Source organism: Euprymna scolopes, chromosome 34 (assembly GCF_053919585.1).
Source record: "Euprymna scolopes isolate OS-2025 chromosome 34, ASM5391958v1, whole genome shotgun sequence".
NCBI lineage: Eukaryota > Metazoa > Mollusca > Cephalopoda > Sepiida > Sepiolidae > Euprymna > Euprymna scolopes.
In genome coordinates, this window is record NC_136515.1 from 53,871,621 (window position 1) to 53,895,453 (window position 23,833).

A 23,833-nucleotide genomic window follows, 5' to 3' on the forward strand; every position below is an offset into this window, starting at 1 on the left:
GTTTGTTTGCTATCCAGCTGACTACAATATGGTCGTCTTCAAGTTCAACATGAACAAGTTATTGATGAGTCATCCCCTTAAGTCATCCATTGCTCCCAGGTCCACTCTGACCCGGAGTGGTAGTACCTGTTAGGGTCCCAACTATGGGTTAAATAGAATCTGACTTAAAAAAAAAAAATATTCTCCATTAAAAATTGTTCCTCAAAATAACTAGATTCGGCATTAAATAACCTGAAAAAGGTTGATATGCCGTAAAACAAAAACAACCAACCAACCAACCTTAAGTCATCCAATTTACCAAATTTCCACTACTAACTATTACTATGATATTGTCCCATTGACTACTGCACATTTATTAACCCTTATCCTTGAGTGACCTCCAGTACTGGTGACTTCTTTGTAAAAAAAAAAAAAAAAAAAAAGATGAAACACTAAAAGAATTAGTAACAATAGTTGGATAGTTGGATCTGGTCTGCAAATGATTATGCAAGAAGACGACTCAAATCTTTGAAGGATTGCTTCCGAACCCTTAGGGGCTTACACAGCAATTATAGAGCTAGCACCAAAAAAGAAAGATATCTTCTCTCTCAGCCCAGTTTTGACACTGAGTGAGGCTTTTCTCCATTAGAAAATAAACTGCTCAAAGACAACTAGCAGCCAACCTTTCTTACTTTGTATTTTTCTTCACTTTGACACATGCTTAACTTTCAGCAACCCTACACCCAATGGTTGTTGGTCACTCAAATAAATTTGTTTTTGTTGTTATTTATAGAAGAGTTTTGTTTTTATTTCATTTGAAAGTTCTTTTGTTACAAAATATAAAAATTGGTGTTATGATTCCCACCAGTAAGTGATGCATGTTTTAGGAAATCAACAGTCACTTTCATTCGATTCCCTAATTTCCTACATTTACCTGACTTTCACAAAACACCCACATTTAAAGGAAGTAGCTTTCACTCACACAGTTATCTACTATCACTCTCCTATCAAACACCCTTTTTTACCTCATGCTGCCAATGTTTCATTTTCTTCTTCCATAATATTATCTAACACAAAATATGACTACCCTCAGAAGTATGAATCGATCCTTTGATCACAGAAACTTTATTTGGCAGTCTTCTGATTACCAGATGATAATCTTATTTGAGGAATACTCAATTACGATTAGGATTAGGAATAGAGTAAGCAAAAGAAAAAGAAAACAAAACGATGAAAAGATTGATTTTGATAAGTTTCCTAGACAGTTTAGTGTTGTGCCTTGAGCATATTCTATTCAACCCTGCGATCCTGACAGGTACTGCCACTCTAGGTCAAAGTGGAGCGCTGTCAAAAAGGGACACCCTTGATTGGAACAAACATTTTTTTAAATGCTTCAGTGTAGAAGGATTTTAACTGAGGACAAAATAGATGTAGGAACAGATATTACATTTTGCTCATAGATGTGGCTTGTTCTTTTCGCCTTTTGAGCGCCTGAAGCGCTCCTACCGGGGAATGCAGACCAGACTGCCCAAGTATTTTTTGGTTTGCCAGAATACCCCCCCCCCTCGTGAGATAAGTAACATACCAATTCCTAATTCGGTGGCCTTACAAGACAAGCACAGACTATCAATCTGCAACTATAACAAACAATCTTGGACCGTTCTTTATGATCTGCATCTGCACTAAACAGACATTGGCTGACGATAACAGGTTGGTTTTGAAAAGTTTTTAAAAGAAAACTCCCACTCATTCACTGTTGAGGTCTTTAGATGCTGGAAAGCTTTCTACTTTAAAAGTTTCTTCTCTCAAACTGCTGTAATTTGGAATTCCATTCCCGTTTCTTGCTTCCCTGACTATTAGCCTGTTGAAGTTAAAATGTACTGTGGGCAGACATCTCGCTGCTCAACGCCCCACAGTCCTCTGTTAAACATGGTCCCTAATAGTAGCCCCTTACCTTTCAAGTGGCAATACCCATTGTTTGGGGGATAAAAATAAATAAATAAATAAATACTGCTTTTAAAATAAATGTTGCCATTGTTGAAACTTATGGCATTTCGTTTGTCGTATTTTAGTTTTTTCTTCAACTCTTTTTAAAAAAGTTTAAAAGTTCTAATTATGATTTCGCGCACCGACTCTTTCTTCCTTTTTTTTTGTTGGTTTAAATCTGCATGCTGATTGGTCAAAGTTTCGACTAAGTCAGCCAATCGTTTCAGTTGTCAGTTAGACACGCCCTCCTCGACACGTAAGCCACACACAGAAAAGAAAAAGTCCAATTATTATTTTAGTTTGTTTTTACAACTCTTGACCGAAAGAATCAACAACGAGCGACGGGGGAAAAGAAAGTCGAAGCTGTAATTGCTCGACTCGGATTTTGTTTATTTTACGATTATGACCTTGGTGACCCTTAACTATATTTGCTCGTTAATGGATGTGAGTACCATAATTTAAAAAGGGGTTTAATGCTTCAAAACAAGTAGTAAAAAAAAACTAATAATAATAAACGCGTTAAAATGGATCAAAAAACAACAAAGCAACAAAACAGGAAATCATTGTGATTATATTCCCCCCCCCTTAAAGTTTAAAAAAAAAAAAGGAATATTTTCCCATTAAAGCATAAGCTCGTTTTTGTTCCCGACTTGACAATGTAAACATGGAAAATATGTCTACAACATCGACACGAATAAGACAATTGGATTACATCGATTTTAATTTCTACTTATTTCTGAAAGGTGTTCGTTTTCTTCTTGAGAGAAGGAATTGGAGCGAAGAAACTAAAAGTGTTTATTTTACAAAGAGACCCCGAAAGAAAAACGACAAAACGATTAGTGTTTTCGCCCATCGGTTCTCTTCCGTTGTCACTGCCAATCGATTATTATCGATGACGAGATTAGAAATCACTTAAAAAAAAGTTTTAAGTCAAAAGTTTCATGTTGATAAAAAAAAAAACGAAAAAAAACTAAAACACAAAGCACTTTCTTAGTTAAAAAAAATATGCACAGTAAGTTTAAAGTTTAAAGTACACAAGCAGTAAAGCACCTGTTTTTAAAGGCTTTCGCTTTATCTTAAACGAGAATTTGTTTTTAAATATTTGTGGGGAAATTAGAAAAGGAGGAACATTTAAAAGAAGTCAACCTTTTAATATTTGTAATTTTTTCTTTGTTAGTCTCTTCCTTAGTTTTTTCTTTTGTTTTAATTTTATCAAAAATTTGTTTTTACTTATTTTTATTTAGGAACCATCTATCTATCTATCTATCTATCTATCGATGTTATTGTTTCTGAAATTGTTAAATCAATAAAAATAAATAAATAAAATAAAATTAAAATAAATAACCGTATTTAATCCTCCAATTTGATCTCTGTCTCTCTAATAAAAAAAAAGAAAAAAATATTTTTCTCGAGTTAGATTACGAAAAAAGAAAGCGTTATTTTTGTTTATTTTCTTAACATAAAAAACTTATTTGTTGTTGTGTGTGTGTGTGTTTTTTTTTCATAATTATATAATTAAAAAAAATTAATTTAAATATATAAAAAAAAAAGTGAAAGAAAAACACGTATGCCATTATTTAACAAATACCTATCATTCGATTGCTTTTTATGAAACCCAATGATGGGCATATTAAAGTCTTTGTCTAACCCCAATCTAGACATTCTGTCTCTAATTTATTATTATTTAATTCCACATTTGGATTAAATTTTTACCCACCCCCACTCCAACGCACCTGCCCTCAAAATGTGTATAATGGACTTTTTCTCTCGGTTTTTGTTGAGGTCGTCGTCATCGTCGACTCCTCGGCCGAATGAAAGGAATGTCGTGCCGAATCACACTGTGGAAAAATCGATCAACCATAAAGAGCACCCCAATTACGGGTACAAATCGAACAAGATCAAAACCACAAAGTATACCATTTTCACTTTTCTACCAAAAAACTTATTCGAACAATTCCATCGGTTGGCAAACGTGTATTTCATCTTGGTCGTGTCTCTTAATTGGATTCCCGAGGTGGAAGCCTTCGCTAAAGAAATCGCAATGATTCCGGTGATCTTTGTTTTGGCCGTTACGGCCGTCAAAGATGTCTTTGAGGATTTCCGTCGTGGTCGATCTGATTACCAAATTAATAACAATACATGTCGGGTCTTTTCACGGTAAGTAGTAGCCCCTCTTTTTATCGAATAAATTTAAAAAGAATGCCAGTCATTGTATAGACAAGGTTATCGCTGCAGTGCTGCTGCACGACGCTGCACTCTGCAGCTGCATATACAGCTGTTGTCGCTGTTGGTTCTTATTTAAAATTCAACTTAATAAATAAAATGAACTAAAACAGGACCCCCACCTACATAACGGAAATGTCATAACCCAAAAATCACCTAAATCGACCAAGTAGTTGAATTTTTATAGAGAAAATAATTTTTAAAGGATTTAAATGATTAACGTGAAATCTGTAGCATTACAAGGTTGATCTCACGTTTGAATTGTTGTCGATTTATCTGCCCTTGTCTTTTTGGTCAATGTTGCCTGGTTGTCCAACTGAAGACTTACCTACAAAAAGTTGCTTTTTAGGGTTATTACTCCCCTCTCTATGTTAAGAACGGTTTTCGGAATAAACAGCGTTTGCAGGTAAGTCTTCAGAAGGACAACCAGGCCACATTGGCCGTCTTTATTTATTTATTTATTTATTTTATTTTATTTTATTGTTCAATGTAGCGACACGAGACGGCCCATTTTTGCTTACTCATAAAATTTGATTTTTTAGGTCATTAATTTACATGATTTTTGGAATAATGCATTTCCGTTCCGTAACAGGGATGTACATCTGAAATATTTTTCTGTATTTTTTGTATTTTTATTTATTTATTTAGATTAAATTCTAAATCGGAACAACAACAAAATATATCCAGTCATTGTATACGCAAGATTATCGTTATACATTACATCTGTTGTCACTGTTTAAGCAATGTTATTATTGCATATACAGCTGTTTTTATTTATCGGAATTCATAGTAAGCCTTTTTTCTTCCAGACATTTATCGATGATTAATACAAAATCATAATCTCTAAAAACCAAGCGTAACCACATTCGAATCAATACAGACCATCTTCAGAAATCCAGACAACCGCTGTATATCCAACGATATCGGGGCATATACAGTTGTTCTCCTTTCTTTCTTTTTTTTTTTTTTTTTTCGAAGTTTCGTTTAGGCATTTCTCAACGATATAATTCAAAACCATAATCTTAAAGAACCATCCCTAACCACATTCAGGTCGTCATGAGCCCTCTCCTATAGAAAGTGACCATTTGGGAATACCAGGCGCTGTATGTAGGAAAGACGTGAATACCTTTCCACGAGAACTACAAAAACCTTATGTCGTCACCTCCCTTAACCGGGGTTTACATGCAACTGTGAACCCCTTGTGAATTTAATATTCCCATGAAACTTCCTCCTTTGGAGAAAGCCGGTTCAATCCGCCTAAGGTGAATGTCGCTGGCTCACTTATAGAAATACCCAATTACTTTCATCAAATCGTATAAATCTGAAGGTTCTGTTGTTGACATTGGTTTCCCCGATATTTTTATAATCAGAATTATTTCTAGAAAGACGTTGGGTACTTAAGGGAGGGGCCATGTGAAGATTACCAACATCCTAAGTGAAAGTGAAGTGATTTTGTGGCACAAACTCGATTCGAACTTGGAACATCCAGGTCGTCAATTCGTGTCGTTAATCACTTGACCATCGTCAAATATCGATAGAAAACGAGTATTTTTTTTGTTTGAAAACAAGTATTTTTTTGTTTGTTTGAATACAAGTTTTTTTTTTCTTTTTATTTGAAAACAAGATTTTTTTTTGTATGAATAAAAGTTTGTTTTTTGTTGTTGTATGAATAAAAGTTTGTTTTTTGTTGTTGTATGAATAAAAGTTTGTTTTTTGATGTTGTTTGAATACAAGTTTGTTTTTTGTTGTTGTTTGAATACAAGTTTGTTTTTTGTTGTTGTTTGAATAAAATTTTGTTTTTTGTTGTTGTTTGAATAAAAGTTTGTTTTTTGTTGTTGTTTGAATAAAAGTTTGTTTTTTGTTGTTGTTTGAATAAAAGTTTGTTTTTTGTTGTTGTTTGAATAAAAGTTTGTTTTTTGTTGTTGTTTGAATAAAAGTTTGTTTTTTGTTGTTGTTTGAATACAAGTTTTTTGCATGAATAAAAGTTTGCTTTTTGTTGTTGTTTGAATACAAGTTTGTTTTTTGTTGTTGTTTGAATACAAGTTTGTTTTTTGTTGTTGTTTGAATACAAGTTTGTTTTTTGTTGTTGCTTGAATACAAGTTTGCTTTTTTTTTGTTGTTTGAATAAAAGTTTGTTTTTGTTGTTGTTGAATAAAAGTTTGTTTTTTGTTGTTGTTTGAATACAAGTTTGTTTTTTGTTGTTTGAATAAGTTTGTTTTTTTGTTGTTGTTTGAATACAAGTTTGTTTTTGCTTGTTGTTTGAATACAAGTTTGTTTGTTTTTTGTTTGAATACAAGATGGTTTTTTGTTGCTGTTTGAATACAAGTTTTTTTGTACGAATACAAGTTTTTTTTGTATGAATACAAGTTTGTTTGTTTTATTTGTTTGAATACAAGTTTGTTTGTTTTATTTGTTTGAATACAAGTTTGTTTTATTTGAATACAAGTTTGTTTTATTTGTTTGAATACAAGTTTGTTTTTATTTGTTTGAATACAAGTTTGTTTTTATTTGTTTGAATACAAGTTTGTTTTTATTTGTTTGAATACAAGTTTGTTTTTATTTGTTTGAATACAAGTTTGTTTTTATTTGTTTGAATACAAGTTTGTTTTTATTTGTTTGAATACAAGTTTGTTTTTATTTGTTTGAATACAAGTTTGTTTTTATTTGTTTGAATACAAGTTTGTTTTTATTTGTTTGAATACAAGTTTGTTTTTATTTGTTTGAATACAAGTTTGTTTTTATTTGTTTGAATACAAGTTTGTTTTTATTTGTTTGAATACAAGTTTGTTTTTATTTGTTTGAATACAAGTTTGTTTTTATTTGTTTGAATACAAGTTTGTTTTTATTTGTTTGAATACAAGTTTGTTTTTTTTTGTTGTGTTTTGAATACAAGTTTGTTTTTTTGTTGTGTTTTGAATACAAGTTTGTTTTTTTGTTGTTGTTTGAATACAAGTTTGTTTTTTTGTTGTTGTTTGAATACAAGTTTGTTTTTTTGTTGTTGTTTGAATACAAGTTTGTTTTTTTGTTATTGTTTGAATACAAGTTTGTTTTTTTGTTGTTGTTTGAATACAAGTTTGTTTTTTTGTTGTTTGAATACAAGTTTGTTTTTTTGTTGTTGTTTGAATACAAGTTTTTTTTTTTGTTGTTGTTTGAATACAAGTTTTTTTTCCTTTGAATACAAGTTTGTTTTTTTATTTGTTCGAATACAAGTTTGTTTTTATTTGTTTGAATACAAGTTTTTTTTTTTTTTTTGTATGAATACAAGTTTGTTTGTTTAATTTGTTTGAATACAAGTTTGTTTTATTTGGTATGAATACAAGTTTGTTTTATTTGGTATGAATACAAGTTTGTTTTATTTGGTATGAATACAAGTTTGGTTTGTTTGAAAACATATTTGTTTTAATTATATATTTCCGGTGATAAGAATGGAGGACACGATTTCCCCAAATATTCAGTAATTCACGAATAACTTACAAATGCAGTGTATGACTCATCGGGATAATCATTACTATTAACGACATAAATTATTTTAATCATTATGGAAATTAGTCAAAAACAATCTCCTTTACTTTACCTATTAATTTGTGACCTTTGACTTATTTAAAAAATATTTAAATACGAGAGAAAATCATTTAAAGTTTCATAAATATCGATTCTGAGCAAAGTAGTCACTTTGTTTAGCTTCTTGTTTACACTGATCTTATTTTGGCACTTCTGCATATCAATGACATGAGGCGTCCGAGATGAATTATCGACCACTGTTCTTTGAATGCCCTCTATTGGCCGTTCTGTGAACCTCAAATATAAAGTTCTTCAAACTGAAATGCACACATTTGCCTCATGTCATTCACATGCAGAAGTGCCCCTTATTTTCTGTGGCTGAAGAAAATGGGCTACTTCTACAGTTTACGGATCGTGCGGAAATAACGGTATTTAGAAACACATTCTTAACATGGGAAGGTGACTTAACTATTCTGTGATTTCACCTAACAGTTTGATAAACAAAAGATAACATAAAAACTGAATTTAACTAAAAAACGCATTTATTACTGCAGACAATAAACCGAAAAAATAATAAAGAAACAAAAAATATAACAAATAAATATTACCAAAGGCAAGATAAGTTACTCTTCGATCTACCTTGATAAGATTTTGTGTGTTTTAACTTATTTTAAACTATTTTTAAAGTTTGAAACACAAGTAGTGTCGAGTTGCTAAGTTGGAAGGAGAACAAGATGACAGACATGAGACGGTTCTATTTAGAGTTTCGATAATCGCTCAAAACTCGAAAAATTTGGACTTCTAGGATTCCCGACCGGTGCCGACTGTGGTTCCTCGAATTCCCGACCGGTGCCGACTGTGGTTCCTCGAATTCCCGACCGGTGCCGACTATGGTTCCTCGAATTCCCGACCGGTGCCGACTGTGGTTCCTCGAATTGCCGACTGTGGTTCCTCGAATTCCCGACCGGTGCCGACTGTGGTTCCTCGAATTCCCGACCGGTGCCGACTGTGGTTCCTCGAGGCTTCCTGATCAGTGACAACTGTGACTCCTAGAGTTCCCAATCAGTGCCGACTGCGCCCCTGAGGTTTCTCCCGATGGCAGCCAATTATGGTCTCTCAGTTTCTTCTGACCAGTGCCAACTGCGACTCCTAGGTTTCTCTGGACCAGTGTCAACTCCAGCTCCTAGGTTCCTCGAATTCCCGACCGGTGCCGACTGTGGTTCCTTGAATTCCCGACCGGTGCCGACTGTGGTTCCTCGAATTCCCGACCGGTGCCGACTATGGTTCCTCGAATTCCCGACCGGTGCCGACTGTGGTTCCTCGAATTCCCGACCGGTGCCGACTGTGGTTCCTCGAGGCTTCCTGATCAGTGACAACTGTGACTCCTAGAGTTCCCAATCAGTGCCGACTGCGCCCCTGAGGTTTCTCCCGATGGCAGCCAATTATGGTCTCTCAGTTTCTTCTGACCAGTGCCAACTGCGACTCCTAGGTTTCTCTGGACCAGTGTCAACTCCAGCTCCTAGGTTTCTCCAGACCAGTGCCGTGGGGGGGGCTAGGTTTCTCCGGACCAGTGCCGACTATGAACCACTAGGTTTCTCCGGACCAGTGCCAACTATGGGCCTCTAGGTTTCTCCGGACCAGTGCAGACTGTGGGCCCCTAGGTTTCTCCGGATTAGTGCCGACTGTGGGCCCCTAGGTTTCTCCGGACCAGTGCTGACTCAGTCCTCCTAGATTTTTCCCAACCAGTGTGACTGCTACGGTTCCCTATCAGTGTCAACTCATTCTTAAATATTGTTTAGCACCAGAAGTGGTTGATGTACAATAACCACTTCTGGTGCTAAACAATATTTAAGAAAACATGATGATGGCTGAAAGACATTTTATTAAACGTTGAATTTGTGGCGATACTGCTTCATATGCAGAAAAATAGAAAAAAACAATTGCTGAATTGCATATTTTACAGTATTTATGAGTGTCTTTAATTTTTTTTGTTCATGAGCAATCAAATATTAAATTTTATTTTTGTTTAAAATACAGAGCTTTATTTCATTAAAAAAAAAATAGAATTTAGACGCTTACAGTAGTTGTGGCCACACCATCTCGACATAAAATCAACACACAGCAAAGAGAGAAATAAGCCGAAGTGACATGTTACATCCAAATGTTAGTTGTTTCAAAATTTTTGTTATCACCTAATAATTGATAAGAATTTTGACGCTTCTATATTATAATAACGAAAGAAATATTGAATTTCAAATGAAACAAATAGTACCTACGTAATTATAAGGTCTCAAATAGTGACATGTCCAAAAATCACGAAAAACGATAAGGTAGAAAAATAATTATTAACGAAAAATTAAATGAAGCGAAATCACTGTTACGTTACCAAAAAAAAAAGAACAAAACTGTATACTTGATGACAAATTCTAAAGTAACAACAAATTATTAAATGTACCAAAAGGACATTTGAATAAAAATTATGAACCCGACTTCATGTTTAATAGCTAGACCATATATACCAAGAAATATTTTTGGACAAAAGCGCGAACCTAGTGACAAATATAGAAAAAAACAAAACATAAAATAATTATCAAATATGCCAAAAGATTATTCGAATAAAAATTATGAACCTGACACTAGGCACCTGCATGGGAAGAAACAACAAACTTGATCAATTGTCAAAAAAAAAAAAGATAAATTAAATGTATGATATTTAAAGTCATTTTAGGCGAAAGGTTACACAGGTGTAATCACGTTGCACCAAAATCAGGTCAATTCATTGAAATTACAATTGCTGTATAAAAAGCCTTTAAAGTATGGCTACAGTAATAATGCTGTCCCATGTCCGCGTTTCTGATGATTACAAATAATTATATAACAACTGAAAAATATATTATTGTTAATTGACGATTTGGGCCTGAGAAGAATCAACCTGTCAAAATCCCATGCGTACATCAACCTAACAACCAACCATCCATAACCGTCACTGACAATAAAGATATATTGTTATGTTTTCATATATAAGGTGCCTTAAATAAGTTTCCAGACTTTTTTTTTTTTTTTTTTCGTATGGACATTTTTATTGATAGTACACACATGAATCCCCTTTGAAGTTTGAAAAATGAACCAGTTCCTGCTGGATTTTCAAAGGCAGATCCAAACACCAATCTGTAATAATTTTGGGTAAATATGCAAAATAAAGAACATGCTATTGTCTGAATTTTCTGGTCCGTTTATATGAAATGGCGAAACCTGCCGATTATAAGTTTCGTGATATTTTTTTACTTAAACGCTGGCCAAGTATTTTTTTAATCAAAAAAATATTTTTTTTGTTATTATGAAGATAATTCTATGAAAAATTAAGAATGAAAACTATTTGTTGTTGTAGCAAAGAAAACACAATAAATAATTATTTGACAATTTTACACGACTTTAAGAAAATTAAAATCAAGAAAACACTCATTTTAAGGTAGGATTTATGAATAAAAATTGATTTTTTTTTTATTTTTGAATCCCAAACAACTGATACCAAAGCAAAATCATTTTCGATTTCTTTTTAATGTATATTTTTAAATATATTTAAATTGAAATAAATATTTTTTTTTTTTTTTATATATATAATAAGTCAATGATAGTAAACAAATATTCTCTTAAATGATATTAGCTGCTGGATTTTCATTGGCTCTGCATTTCAACACCTTCCACCATTTTACATAAACTGCTCGGAAAATTCAGATGATAGCATAGTCTTCATTCTGCATAAATACCAAATGTTGATGTTAGATGGATTGCTATTTGAATGTCTTTGAAAATCCAGCAAAACCTGGTTTATTTCCCAAATGTTGCCATTGATAACTTTTAATCTGATAATTTGATTCTGACTAGCCAATTTTTCTTTTGATTATCATTACATCATGTTCTTCACAAGAAAAATTATATTTCAATTCAGTTTCTTTCAAAGATGCCTCTTCCAGTTAGGAAGATCATTAAAATAGACAGAATCCACTCATAACATTAATAATAATAATAAAAAGAAGAAATTTGGCATTGCTATAAACAATTAGAGGATTCCCTAGGCTGTGGTTTACATCATATCTAACAATGTTTGTTCTATCACTGTGTAAAATATGCTCAAACTCCCGATCCGATCCTCACTCATTCTGGTTAAACAGCTTATTACAAAGGAGGAATTTCAGGAAAATATCTAATCCACAAGTCACCATCAGAGGAGATGGCAATGTTAGATTTTTACAGTTATCGCAGAGAGGTGTTAATGTCCTCTTTATACAGTACCTGTTATTCCCAAATGGTCATTGATTTGGTACTGACCCGATTCAACGTTGCTTTCTTCTGATGATCTAAAATATATGTCCAGTGACGTATGTTAGAGACAACCATTGTAATCTCTTGTAATAGTTTAGGGATCGTCTGGGTTAGGGTGTACCGTTGTACCGCTTTTTTTTAATGGTTCAGAATCTTCTGTAACGCTTTAACAGACCCAACACGTTGTAGATAAGTCTCACAAAGCAACAGAGTAAACGAGAAGAGAAGATCGACTCACTTTTTCAATTTTAAGCAAAAGTCATTTCTTCTTGATATTTCTAACAACACCTTGTATCGACATGCCTTTTTAAGACGCTCTCGTCACCCATGTGTTGCTTGCTGTTATTTTCCAGCCACGTGCTCCTCCCTTCATTTCTCTGACCCCATGTGTCTTTTCGTCTCTGCTGTATCGAACACATTTTTCCCCCTCCTTCTCTGGCCCCATGTCTCTTTTTATCTCTGCTGTGACGTCACCCACATTTATGGAACACGTTTTTTTACACCTCCTCCTCTGGCCACGGGTGTGTTTTTACCTCTGCTTTTTCTTTCCCTTCGCTGCGATGTCACAGTGCACACTGGCTGTTTTGGATGCTCTCGTCACTCATGTGTTGCTCGCTGTTATTTTCCAGTCACATGCTTCTCCCTCATTTCTCTAGCTCCGTATGTCTTTTCACCTCTGCTGTGACGTCACCCACATGTATCAAACACGTTTTTTCCCTCTCCTTCTCTGGCCTCGTGTGTCTTTTCGTCTCTGCTGTGACGTCACCCACATCTGTCAAACATGTTTCCCCCCCCCACCTTCTCGGGCCATGTGTGGTGTCTTTTCGCCTCTGCTGTGACGTCACCCACATCTATCAAACGTTTTTCCCCCCTCCTTCTCTGGCCCCGTGTGTCTTTTTGCCTCTGCTGTGACGTCACCCACATCTATCAAACGTTTTTCCCCCCTCCTTCTCTGGCCATGTGTGGTGTCTTTTCGCCTCTGCTGTGACGTCACCCACATCTATCAAACACGTTTTTCCCTCCTCCTTCTCTGGCCATGTGTGTCCTTTTATCTCTGCTTTTTCTTTCCCTTCGCTGTGACGTCACATTGCACACTGGCTCGGTCATTTGCATATGTATTATGCAGCTGCTGTTGCTGTTGCTGCTGCTACCAGCGTGGGGATTGTTTCGATAGACATTATCTTTGCGATAACCCTTGCAGATAAAAATCAGGTGGATGTGGGCAGATTAAGATACAGCGAGTTTGAAGCCTATTCAGGATCACACCTCCTACTGATGAGACAATCATCAAAGTGTTCTCCACAAATTATTGTAAAACAAGGACTGTTGGACATTCAGGATTGAAATGAAATCTTGTAGTCAAGGTGGGCATAGAGTTAAGTTTAATTAAGTCTAAATCACAAAACTTGATATTCGAACACGCAGCAGTGTTTTGAAATGAAACTAATTTTCAAATGTTGGAATCAAAATTAAAAACAATGGGTGATTATTTTACGTTAATTTTACTTATTTTTGTAATTACAGAGTGACCACAGTTAAACGCCACCCACGGAATCGTTAATAAAATAATTCACAGTCCTTTCTATGATCTAATGATATTATTTTATTATCAAACCACGGATTAAGTACTCTTGTCCTAGTTGAGCTGGTGAATCTCTGTCCCATTAAAGGATTCTTGATAACGTTCAGTAAGGTATTTGTAATATATTAACCCCCACACTTTCTTTTCTCTACCACCTCTCTATCACAGATATGATGTTGCTAGTCTCAGTCTTATTTTTATATATATCTGTTATTGTGGAACTTGTTCTTCAGAATTGTCTGATCGATTTCCTGCTTCTTTTGTTACAGCTCGTTTGTCTAGTGGTCTTCATCAATTTGCTCATTATAATAGAGCTTCCTATTTCAGCAGCGTCTTTCCAATAACTGCAGGCTTGTGGAACTCTTTTTCTGCTGATTGCTTTCCTCCCACCTATAGCATTGGTTTTATCAAAACTAAGGTTAACAGGCATCGATTGCCTTTGCAATAATCATCATTTGTTCTTGTTTGCTACTTACATCAAGTGGCTTCGTGCTTTGTCTGGTTTCCATGAAAAAATAAAAATTAGGTACAAATAAACTTCAGTTTATGTTTGACGTGTTCAATCATTCAGATCTGGCCTAGATCCCTTTTTTTTCTTTTTTTTTTTTATTCATGTTCACACCAAATAAGGCATTTGCCATATAGATGTAAAAGCCTACTATCAAGTTGACAAGAAAGTTCTTGCGGTTCTTAACTTTTAAATTCAGATGAACATATCTCGACTCAAACAAAAATTTATTGATCGAAATAAGCAGCATCAGGATCAACACACTTTTTCCAACGCAAAACAAGTGTGTTTCTGCTAGTAACGTAAAAATCTTGCCTTCTGGTGGCGATGAAGTCGCTGAAGGTGTTTTTGATATCACTTAGGTTTGTGAAGCATTTCCCATGCAGAAAGTTGTTGAGATGCTTGAAAAAGTGATTGTCCGTAGGTGAGAAGTCTGGAGAGTATGACAGTTTCGTAGCCCAATATGTTTGACTTCTGTAGAGTCGGTTTAGCGACATGCAGTCGGGCATTGTCATGGAAGAAAATTCGGGCCTCTTCTGTTGACTAATGCTGGGTGTTGTTGTCGAAGTTTCTGATGCATTTCATCCATTTGTTAACAGAACTTCTCCCCCCTTAATGGTTTTGCCTGCATTAAAAAAACTGTCGCACTGAGACCAGTCGCAGACCACCAAACAGTCAGCATGACCTTCTTTTGGTGCAACTCTGGCGGGAAGTGCCGTGGAACTTTGTTTGTGTCTAACCACTGAGCTGAGTGTCGCTGGTTCTCATAAAGAACCCACTTTCCATCACAAGTCACATTTCTTGTTGCGTAAAAGAAGGGGAAATAATACATCATAATGGCGTTTCTTTTGGTTGTCATTCAACTCATGAGGCACCCATTTATCAACATTTTTTTTTTTTGCCTTTGCAATCTCTCTCGAGTGATTAGAAACCGTTGTATACATTACGTCTAATTTAGAAACAAATTCTTAAACAGTTTTGCATGAATTGACTTTGACTAAGGCTCTTAATTGATCATTGTCAGCATCCGATGGCCGACCACTTTGCTTATCATCTTCAAAACTCTCGTCACTGGCACAAAATTTCTTATACCACCATTGTGCTGTGCGTTCAGTAGTGGTTCCTAGTTCAAACGTTTTGTTGATATCGCGAGCTGTTTCAGCAGCTCTTCGGCCTAGCTTGAATTGAAATAAAAAATTGTGCAAATTTACTTTTTTTTTTTTTCCATCTTGTATCCAACGTTTTGAAAAGACATATATTTTTTTAAAAACGATTGTAATTTAAACAATTCGACAGATCGAAAAACGCGTTTTAAAACGATATATAAAGTAAGAGTATTATAACGAAAACTTATTTGAAAGTAGATCATTTGAAATTAAAATTAAAAATTCTGCAAGAACTTTTTTTTCAACTTGATATTTGAGACCCGTCTAGCCGAATCCACTGTGAAAAATTTCCCCCACTCTTTATCTGTGCCTAAATCAAAACGTGGATTCCATGAACAAAGCTTCTTTCTTAGAACTGCACGCCTGTGGAACTCTGTTCCGTCCGCCTGCTTCCCACCGGACAACAACTTGGATGTGTTCAAGCCCAATGTTAACAAATTCCTAATGAACCGCCCCCTTAAGTAAACACTTCATCAAATCTCCACACTAACGTAATGTACTTGTAATAACTCTTATCCCTGAGTGGCTTCCGGGCCTTGATAAGTGGTGATCACTGTGTAAAAAAAAAAAAAAAAAAAAAATTTAAACTTTTGCATGTCAGTACAGACAGAGAAGCAGGTAATAGGGAGGGAATTTCAAAGTCTAGCACTATGAGGGAAGAAACTAGAAGAATAGAAACCTTTCCGGCATCTTGGGACCTCAGTGAAGGGGTGAGATTTTGTTGTTAAACGGTTTTGTCAGGGAGTATATACATCGAGGGGGCATGAGTGCAACGAGTTCATCAGAGTACATTCCATTAAAATACTTGTAAAAACCGGCACAGGGATGCAATGATGGGACAGAGATCGGAGTTTAGTTGACAGTGCAGGATCTGTTAGATTGGAAACTCTTTTTTTGACCTTGTCCAAGGGGGAGAGACTAGTAGCAGATGGACCAGTCTAGATGTGGCAACAATACTCCATTCATGGGTGAATGCTGGCTTTGTAGAGATACAAGATACTCTTAGGTGTGAGTAATTTTCTAGCATGGTAGCGGGAGCCCGCCTTCTTTGAAGCAGCTTTTGCAATGATCTCAATGTGTTTGTTCCAGTTCGTGTTGCATGTGAATGTTAAGCTGGGGAGTTAGAAGGAAGAGCTCGCAGGATGTTATTAGTTATGGTAATCAGTGATTGAGAAGGTTTCTTGTAATTGTTAAAGGAAAGACGCTTAGTCTTAGTAGCAGTAAAGATTATCATCCATTTACAGCTCCATTTCACTACAAACTGGAGGTCGTTTTCTAAAGATTCTGTCATTGCCTTGGATATTTGTATACCTGTTTTTTTGTCATGCTATTATAGAGCGTTGTATCATCAGCATATATATATATATATATATATATATATATATATATATATATATATATATATATATATACCCATTTCAGACACAATGCTATCAAGAATGGCATAATTTTGTTGACACACCGGTTCCTGCTGGATCACCAAAGTTAAGCCACGTTGAACCTGGTCAATACTAAATGGGTGACCATTTGGGACTTCCAGTTGCTGTATGTGTTCTCTGCTTATCTCTGCATTGTTTTCCGTTGTCCTGGACTTTTCCTTGCCACTGGACTTAAACAGTGCTGATTCAGGAGTGGTGTGGTTGGGGATTGCCTCGCCTCATAATTACACGTGCAGCTGCCCCTGCAAGGGGTATCCTTTGTTTTTTAAGACTGAACGGAGGCATCGGCTATCAAGAAGGTCGTTTGTGAATATGAAGAATAATAAAGGGTCAAGGATCGATCCCTGAGGCACTTTCGCATTAATATTATGGTGTTCGATGTATTCGTACGTCCATCAAGAACGACCTGGATGTTCCTCTTGTCTAAGAAGGATGTATTTATACAGGGTGGGCCAAAATAAGGGTCCTATTTTTAAAAATTCATAAATTCATGTAAGTTTTAAGAAGTGTTTTTCGGCCAAAATTTGTTTTGTTTATTTCAAAAAAAATCTCGGAAGGGTCAGTCTACACACACATAAAGTTTGGTGAGTTTAACTTTTATTTTGTGGAAGTTATTCAAATTTAAAGATAGGACCCTTATTTTGGCCCACCCTGTATTAAGCATACGTCTCATCACTAGCATAAAGATTTTATAAATCTACCAGTATCAGTACGCTCTAATGTTGCAAAGGGAGAGGCTGTAACAGAGAGAGAGAGAGAGAGAGAGAGAGAGAGAGAGGGGGGGAGGCTGTATAAAGAACTTGAAGCATAAAAACTTTTTCTAAAATTATTTACTTCAGCATTAAATAACCTAATAAATGGTTGATATGCCGTAAAATAAAAACAATCAAACAAAAATAAGTCTAAATAGCTGAAGTGAAGGGGGCGGTGTTACAAAGACATTTGTACTGCAAAGTAAATCATTGATTATCCAGTGAGGCCATTTACTTCATGGTCATCCTACGCAGCCCATTCAATAAATGGCTTTGTACCGAAGTCAGAGGTTAATCCAGTGACACAATTAAGACAATTCGTTCTACAATTTCTAACGCTTTTTTTTTTCTTTTGTTCGGATTTAAGACAAGAAGCAAGAATCAGTAATTTGATAAAAGAAGAAAAAAAAAAATCAGCTTACACTACTGACAGCAGAGAGAATGTTTGCTCGATTTCATTATTTGTGTCTAGATTATCAAGCACAACCGCATAGCCACCCTCAACTTGTTAGATAATTGAAAGCCCTCATTGAAATTGAAGGGAAGAGTGGTTAGACAAACTAGGAATGATTGACAGCTGAGGGGTTAAAATGCTACCTCCAGTGAATGAACGGAAGTTGGTAACTGGAAGACAATTACTGACACAGGGATTCTGGTACCTTTCCTGGCAGATCTCAATGCAAATAGATGCAGAAATAAGTACTGTCTCTCTCTCTCTCTCTCTCTCTCTCTCTCTCTCTCTCTCTCTCTCTCTCTCTATCTATCTATCTATCTATCTATCTATCTATCTATCTCTCTCTCACACACACACACACACACTATTCTCTCTCTCTTTTACCTCCTCTCTATATTACAATCTCTCTTTTTGGCATCTTCTTCTCTGTCTATCTATCTGTCTATCTCTTTCTCTTTCTCTGTAACAGTCTCTCTCTCTCTCTCTCTCTCTCTCTCTCTCTCCTTTACTGTTCTATCTCTTTGTTACAGCCTCCTTTTCTATATTAGCCCTCCCCTGTCTATATATTACAGTCTCTCTTTCTGTTCTCTCTCTTTCTGCTCTTTCTCTCTCTCCCCCTCTCCCCCCTCTCTCTCTCTCTCTCTCTCTCTCTCTGCCACATTAGGTCATACTGATACTGATGGATTTATAAAGCATTTACACCTTGTGTCACCGCTATCATCACCATCGTCATTGTGAACCTAAGTTGTTTATAAAATGCACGTGAATTGATTTTTACGTCACCATTATTGCAGTTACCATTATGGCTGCGTTATTGAAAAAAGCCTACACTTTTTTGTTTTTAGTTTATAAAATCTCCACATCTCAACAACACAAATAACATTTCCATCGTTAATCGCACTGATTGAATGGTCGCATCTTAGGAATATCCGTTTGTGTTTTATCGTTTTCTAGATATTTATTGTTTCCCACGTCTTGGATAATATTTTCGTGTTTATGTACAAATCGATGTCAATCCTAGAAATGTCGCTCGTCTCAATGCAATTGACATTTTCCATTTTCTCGTTAAAAATGTCTTTTATTGTGTTTTCCTAACTTTTTATTAAGCTTAGAAAAGTATTTCATGATATAAATAGACAAAATGGGCATTCTTTTTTTTTTTTTTACTATAGCCAACAAAATGAAAAATTGGTAAAAAAAAAAACACAAGACAAATATATAACAAATAAATGTTATCAAAGGCAAAATAAGTTACTCTTCTACCTACCCGGATAAGTTTTTTGTGCGCTTTAATTACTTTAAAGCGTTCATTCAATTTGAAAAAACAGTGTCATGTGTTACGTGTTAACAAGAAAACCAATCGAATAAACACAGAAGAACCCCGAAATACGGTGGCCCTAGGATACGTTTTTTTCGGGTTGCGATGTGGAATACAATGTTTTCCATGCCCCCTGATTACGGTATTTGCCCCGTCTTACGGTGTTATTTATAATGTTACTTGATTATATACATATATAATTTTATATATATATATATATATATATATATATATATATATCAAAACATCGTTTATTCATTACCCACGCAGCATCAGCCGTATAGTGTAATGGTGAGAAGCCTTGACTGTCATTTGGATGGTCGGGTTTCCATCCTGGCTTGAGGCAGTTGCCTGTCTAGCCGCACTGACGAACTGTGAAACAGCAAAACAGTACTGTATGTCGATGACATATATAAAATAAAAGTTACAATTAAATTTACCAAAATGGTAAAACTAAAGTATATTATAAATATTAAAGAATTAATGTTTTTTTCATTTCATACTTCATGAAGCATGAAATGAAAAAAACTGACTGAGACAACATTGTCCCTTTTAAAGCTAATCCCACCTCATGTCTGTCATTGGTCAATTGGTTGATGCAATTCTTTATCTATATAAGAGCCAGGTACGTCCAAGGATGGAGTACTGTTGCCACATCTGGACAGGAGCTGCTAGAAAGGACTTGTCCTGCCTTGATATAGTTCGTTCAAAATAGACTTCATAGCCTCGTAAGAGATGCCCTTTTCTCTTCCCTGCAACCTCTATCTCACAGAAGAGATGTTGCAAGTTTGTCTCTGCTTTATCTTTATTTTCATGGCAAGTGCTCGACTGAGCTTCAATCTATGGTCCTTTCACAAGAACACTCGTCTAGCTGAAAACACTATCAATAATTCCGCTCTTTATCTGTGTCTAAACCTAAATGTAGATTCCATGAACAAAGCTTCTTTCTTAGAACTGTATGCCTGTGGAATTGACTTCTGTTTTCCTGCTTTCCAGCTGACTACAATATGGTTGTTTTCAAGTCGAACGTAAACAAGTTCTTGATGAGCCGTTCCACTTAAGTAAACAAATTTACCGAATTTCCATTACTAACGATTACTATATTGTCCAATTGACTACTGTGCACTCTTAACTCTTATCCTGGAGTAATCTTTGGGCCTTGGTAAGTGTTTATGCCTATGTAAAGAAAAAGAAAATTTGGTTAAATTGGATCCAGTTTATGTTTAGTTTTTTATATTTTATGCAGAGATGAAGGTGATTGGGTTTCGATCATATTTTTGCGGTCATAGTATTCAAATTTGGTTTGGTCGGTCAGAGGAAGATGGCAGCAAGCCTTTTGTTGAATATGAAAGCCTCATCTCGTATTAAATATAGAATCCTTGGCAATCAGGCTTGCAGGTAGGTCAGAATGTCTTCGCAGGCCAGATCTGGCCCACGGGCTGTAGGTTGCTAACCCTTGCTCTAAGGGAAGAGAAGATTAGTCAGTAAACAATAGCTTTCCAAACTATCAGAACAAACTATCTTGGCTAACAAACTATAAATACAAATGGCAGGTAAAGTATTCAGCATTTGGTTGATCCCTGTGTCCGAATGGTTGGAACAGACGGAGCTGGTGTGCGAAATGTGTGGTGTTGACAATGTCAAATGTTTTCTCCCACTCGGGTTGAGAGGTGGGGCTCTGTCAGTATACTGATGGCTAACCCATAACCAGAAGTAGGATTCCAAACAGGTGAAACTAGGCCTCCCGGTGACTTCTGTGCAGGACCCTTTTCTTGCATTTGACAAGTCTCTCATCATTTGCTTCCCGGGGAAACTGTAGATGAATACTTGAGCGACCTACAAGACCTGGCATGTCTAATCGAAGAAAACCCTGCTGATTGATGGCTCAGTTGTGCTTTCATGTCAGAACAACTCCCCAGTCCGGTTTACAAAACAGTTGCGTGGATCATCAAATATATGGAGCACATGATCCTGGAACAGATTCTTGCTAATTCTCGAGCACTCATGGTAGAGGTGGATGAACCTATTAAAAATTTGAAACAAAGATTCCAGAGTTTAAAAAGACCCGCCTGAAGAAGATCGAAGGTAATGTCAGTCGAAACGTAAAAATAACAAAGATGAGGGTATTATTCCAAATAATTTTCATCTCAAAAATACACGCACTCATACTCTTTCTCTCTCTGACACACACACATTCTCACATACACAAACACACTCACACATACAGACGCTCGCTCACACACACACACACACACACCTTTTCACACACACTCACATTCACACTCTCCCTCTCTCTGTCTCTCTGACACAGGCGCACGCATATTGTTAACAAATATTATTAGGTTGTCCCAAAAGTTTGTAAACACTTGCAAAAAATTTAAATTTTACTCATCAAGTAATAACATAAAATAAAAATTAATCCTCAAAATAAAGATCATCATTTTCCAAGACTTTTAATTTGTCAACCCGTAACTCATCAGCCAATTCTTAAGTGCTTGAAGGTACAATGTCCAACCCGGTTTGCACGTCTCCATCATCCAACTTTAACGGCTGTCCCAAACGAGGCTTATCTTTAAGACTCTATCTATATAAGAACCAAGTACGTCCAATAATGGAGTACTATTGCCACATCTGGCCAGGAGCTACTAGAAGCAGTTTATCCTGCCTTAACAGAGTTCAAAATAGACTTTGTAGCTTAGTGGGGGATGCCCTTTTCTCTTCCCTGCAACCTCTTTCCCACAGAAGAGACGTTGCGAGCCCGTCTCTGCTTTCTCATTATTTTCATGGCAAGTGCTCATCTGAGCTTCAATTTATGGTCCCCCCTCACCAAACTTTCACGAAAAACACTCGTCTAGCCACAACCACTATCAATGATTCCCCAAACTCTTTATCTGTGCCTAAACCTAAACGTAGATTTAATGAACAAAGCCTCTTTCTTTGAACTGCACGCCTGTGGAACTCTCTTCCGTTTGCCTGCTTTCCAGCTGACTATAATTTGATTGTCTTCAAGTCCAATGTAAACAAGTTCTTGATGAACCGTCCTCCTAAGTAATCTAATTTACAAAATTTCCACTACTTATGATTACTATGCTATATTCCCATTGACTAATGTATATCCTCGAGTGGCCTCCGAGCCTTGATAAGTGGTGATTCCTTTGTAAAAAAAAAAACCCAAAAAACACTTTCAGATTCTGTTTCGATTTTTAGAAGTTGCCTATGAATCACTAATGACCAATAGATACTGACAAAATAAAGTAAAAGAATAATTTTTGTCTATAAAAATTCCTATCTATTGTACTTGTACGCCCTTAATGTAGACCCCCCCCAATAACCAGACTAGCAGCTAAATTCCACCCCTTCAATGTAGATATCTCTAAATGCTGGTAAACATTTTACTTTGGTGTTTTCTTTCCTCGGATCACTTGCTTTTGGCATTTCTTCACTGTTTTCCCGACTGTTGCAACGTGCAGAAATTTAAATATAATGCAAACAAATATCTTGCTATACAACTCCCCACTTACGACCCAAAAAAAAAAAAAAAATTGGGTCCATAATCACAGTTATGTTTCGGTGGTAATATGCTTGTTTGGGGGTAAAAAAAAAAAAAAAAAAAAAGTACTTCTGCAGTTTAAAATCGTTCCTTCAGTTTCAGCAACACAAATCTCTTCTGAAGCTTTCCTGGTTGAAAAACCTCGCTTCCAGCAGTAATGAATCAAAACTCACAGCTCAGTTTTATCAATTACCATCTGGAATAGAAAAATGAAGATCACAATAACAATATAAACACAAAAAAATATATAAATATAAATGCAAAAAAAAAAAAATTAAAAAATTGCATAAAAATACAATTTTTTTGCAAGTGTTCCTATTTACTTGTCTCCCCATGAGGGCAGAGTTTGACACAAGGTCGGTTTTCAATGTGGGGAAAAATCCAGCTCCCTAAAAAGGTGGCACTCTGAATAAGAATAAAAATAACAATTTTCTCGATCTCCTCCACCAACTGATGGTAGAAAAGGTGAAGTGCTACATTAGAACAGATACTACACTGTAATCTTGACCTGAAAGTGTTTACAAACGTTTGGAACAATCTAATAATTGTACCTATTTACTATGCCTCCCCACGGGACAGAGTTAGACACCAGGGTCGTTTTTTAACGTGGAGAAAAGGTACAAAAATAAAAATTGTCTCAGTCGTGAAGGATTTCTCCTCCACCGAAAGAGAACAAGAAATGGAAGTGCAGCATCTGAAGAACAGATTATATTTATTTGCTTCCCCACTGAGCAATTTAGGCACAAGGCCGTTTTTTAATGTGGAGAGAGAGGGAGGGGGGAGGGAAAAGGGGACCAGCTCCCGAGAGGTGGGAAATGGGAGCTGGATAGTAACTGTTGGTATGAAGGGTTGCCCCTACATTGACCAAGGTCTGATATGTGGGGTTACCCCCACATATGGTCTTTGCTAGCAGTATCTGCCGGAACAGATGGTATTTATTTGCTCCCCCACCGAGCAAATTAGGCACAAGGCCGATTTTTAATGTGAGGAGTGAAGGGAGGGGGAAGGGAAAAAGGGGACCAGCTCCCGAGAGGTGGGAAATGGGAGCTGGT

General features: G+C 35.9%; 1 protein-coding gene across 1 annotated transcript in view; it reads left to right on the plus strand.

Annotated features, from left to right (window-relative positions):
* Positions 1-3,569: 3,569 nt before the first annotated feature.
* The window catches only part of LOC145259203 (phospholipid-transporting ATPase VD-like), a 297,081-nt gene continuing 276,817 nt past the window's right edge, over positions 3,570-23,833 (plus strand). The window contains exon 1 of the mRNA XM_080117034.1: positions 3,570-4,122. Within this exon, the coding sequence (XP_079973160.1) occupies positions 3,710-4,122 (413 nt within the window). The 5' untranslated portion in view covers positions 3,570-3,709. The remainder of the gene's footprint in view (positions 4,123-23,833) is intronic.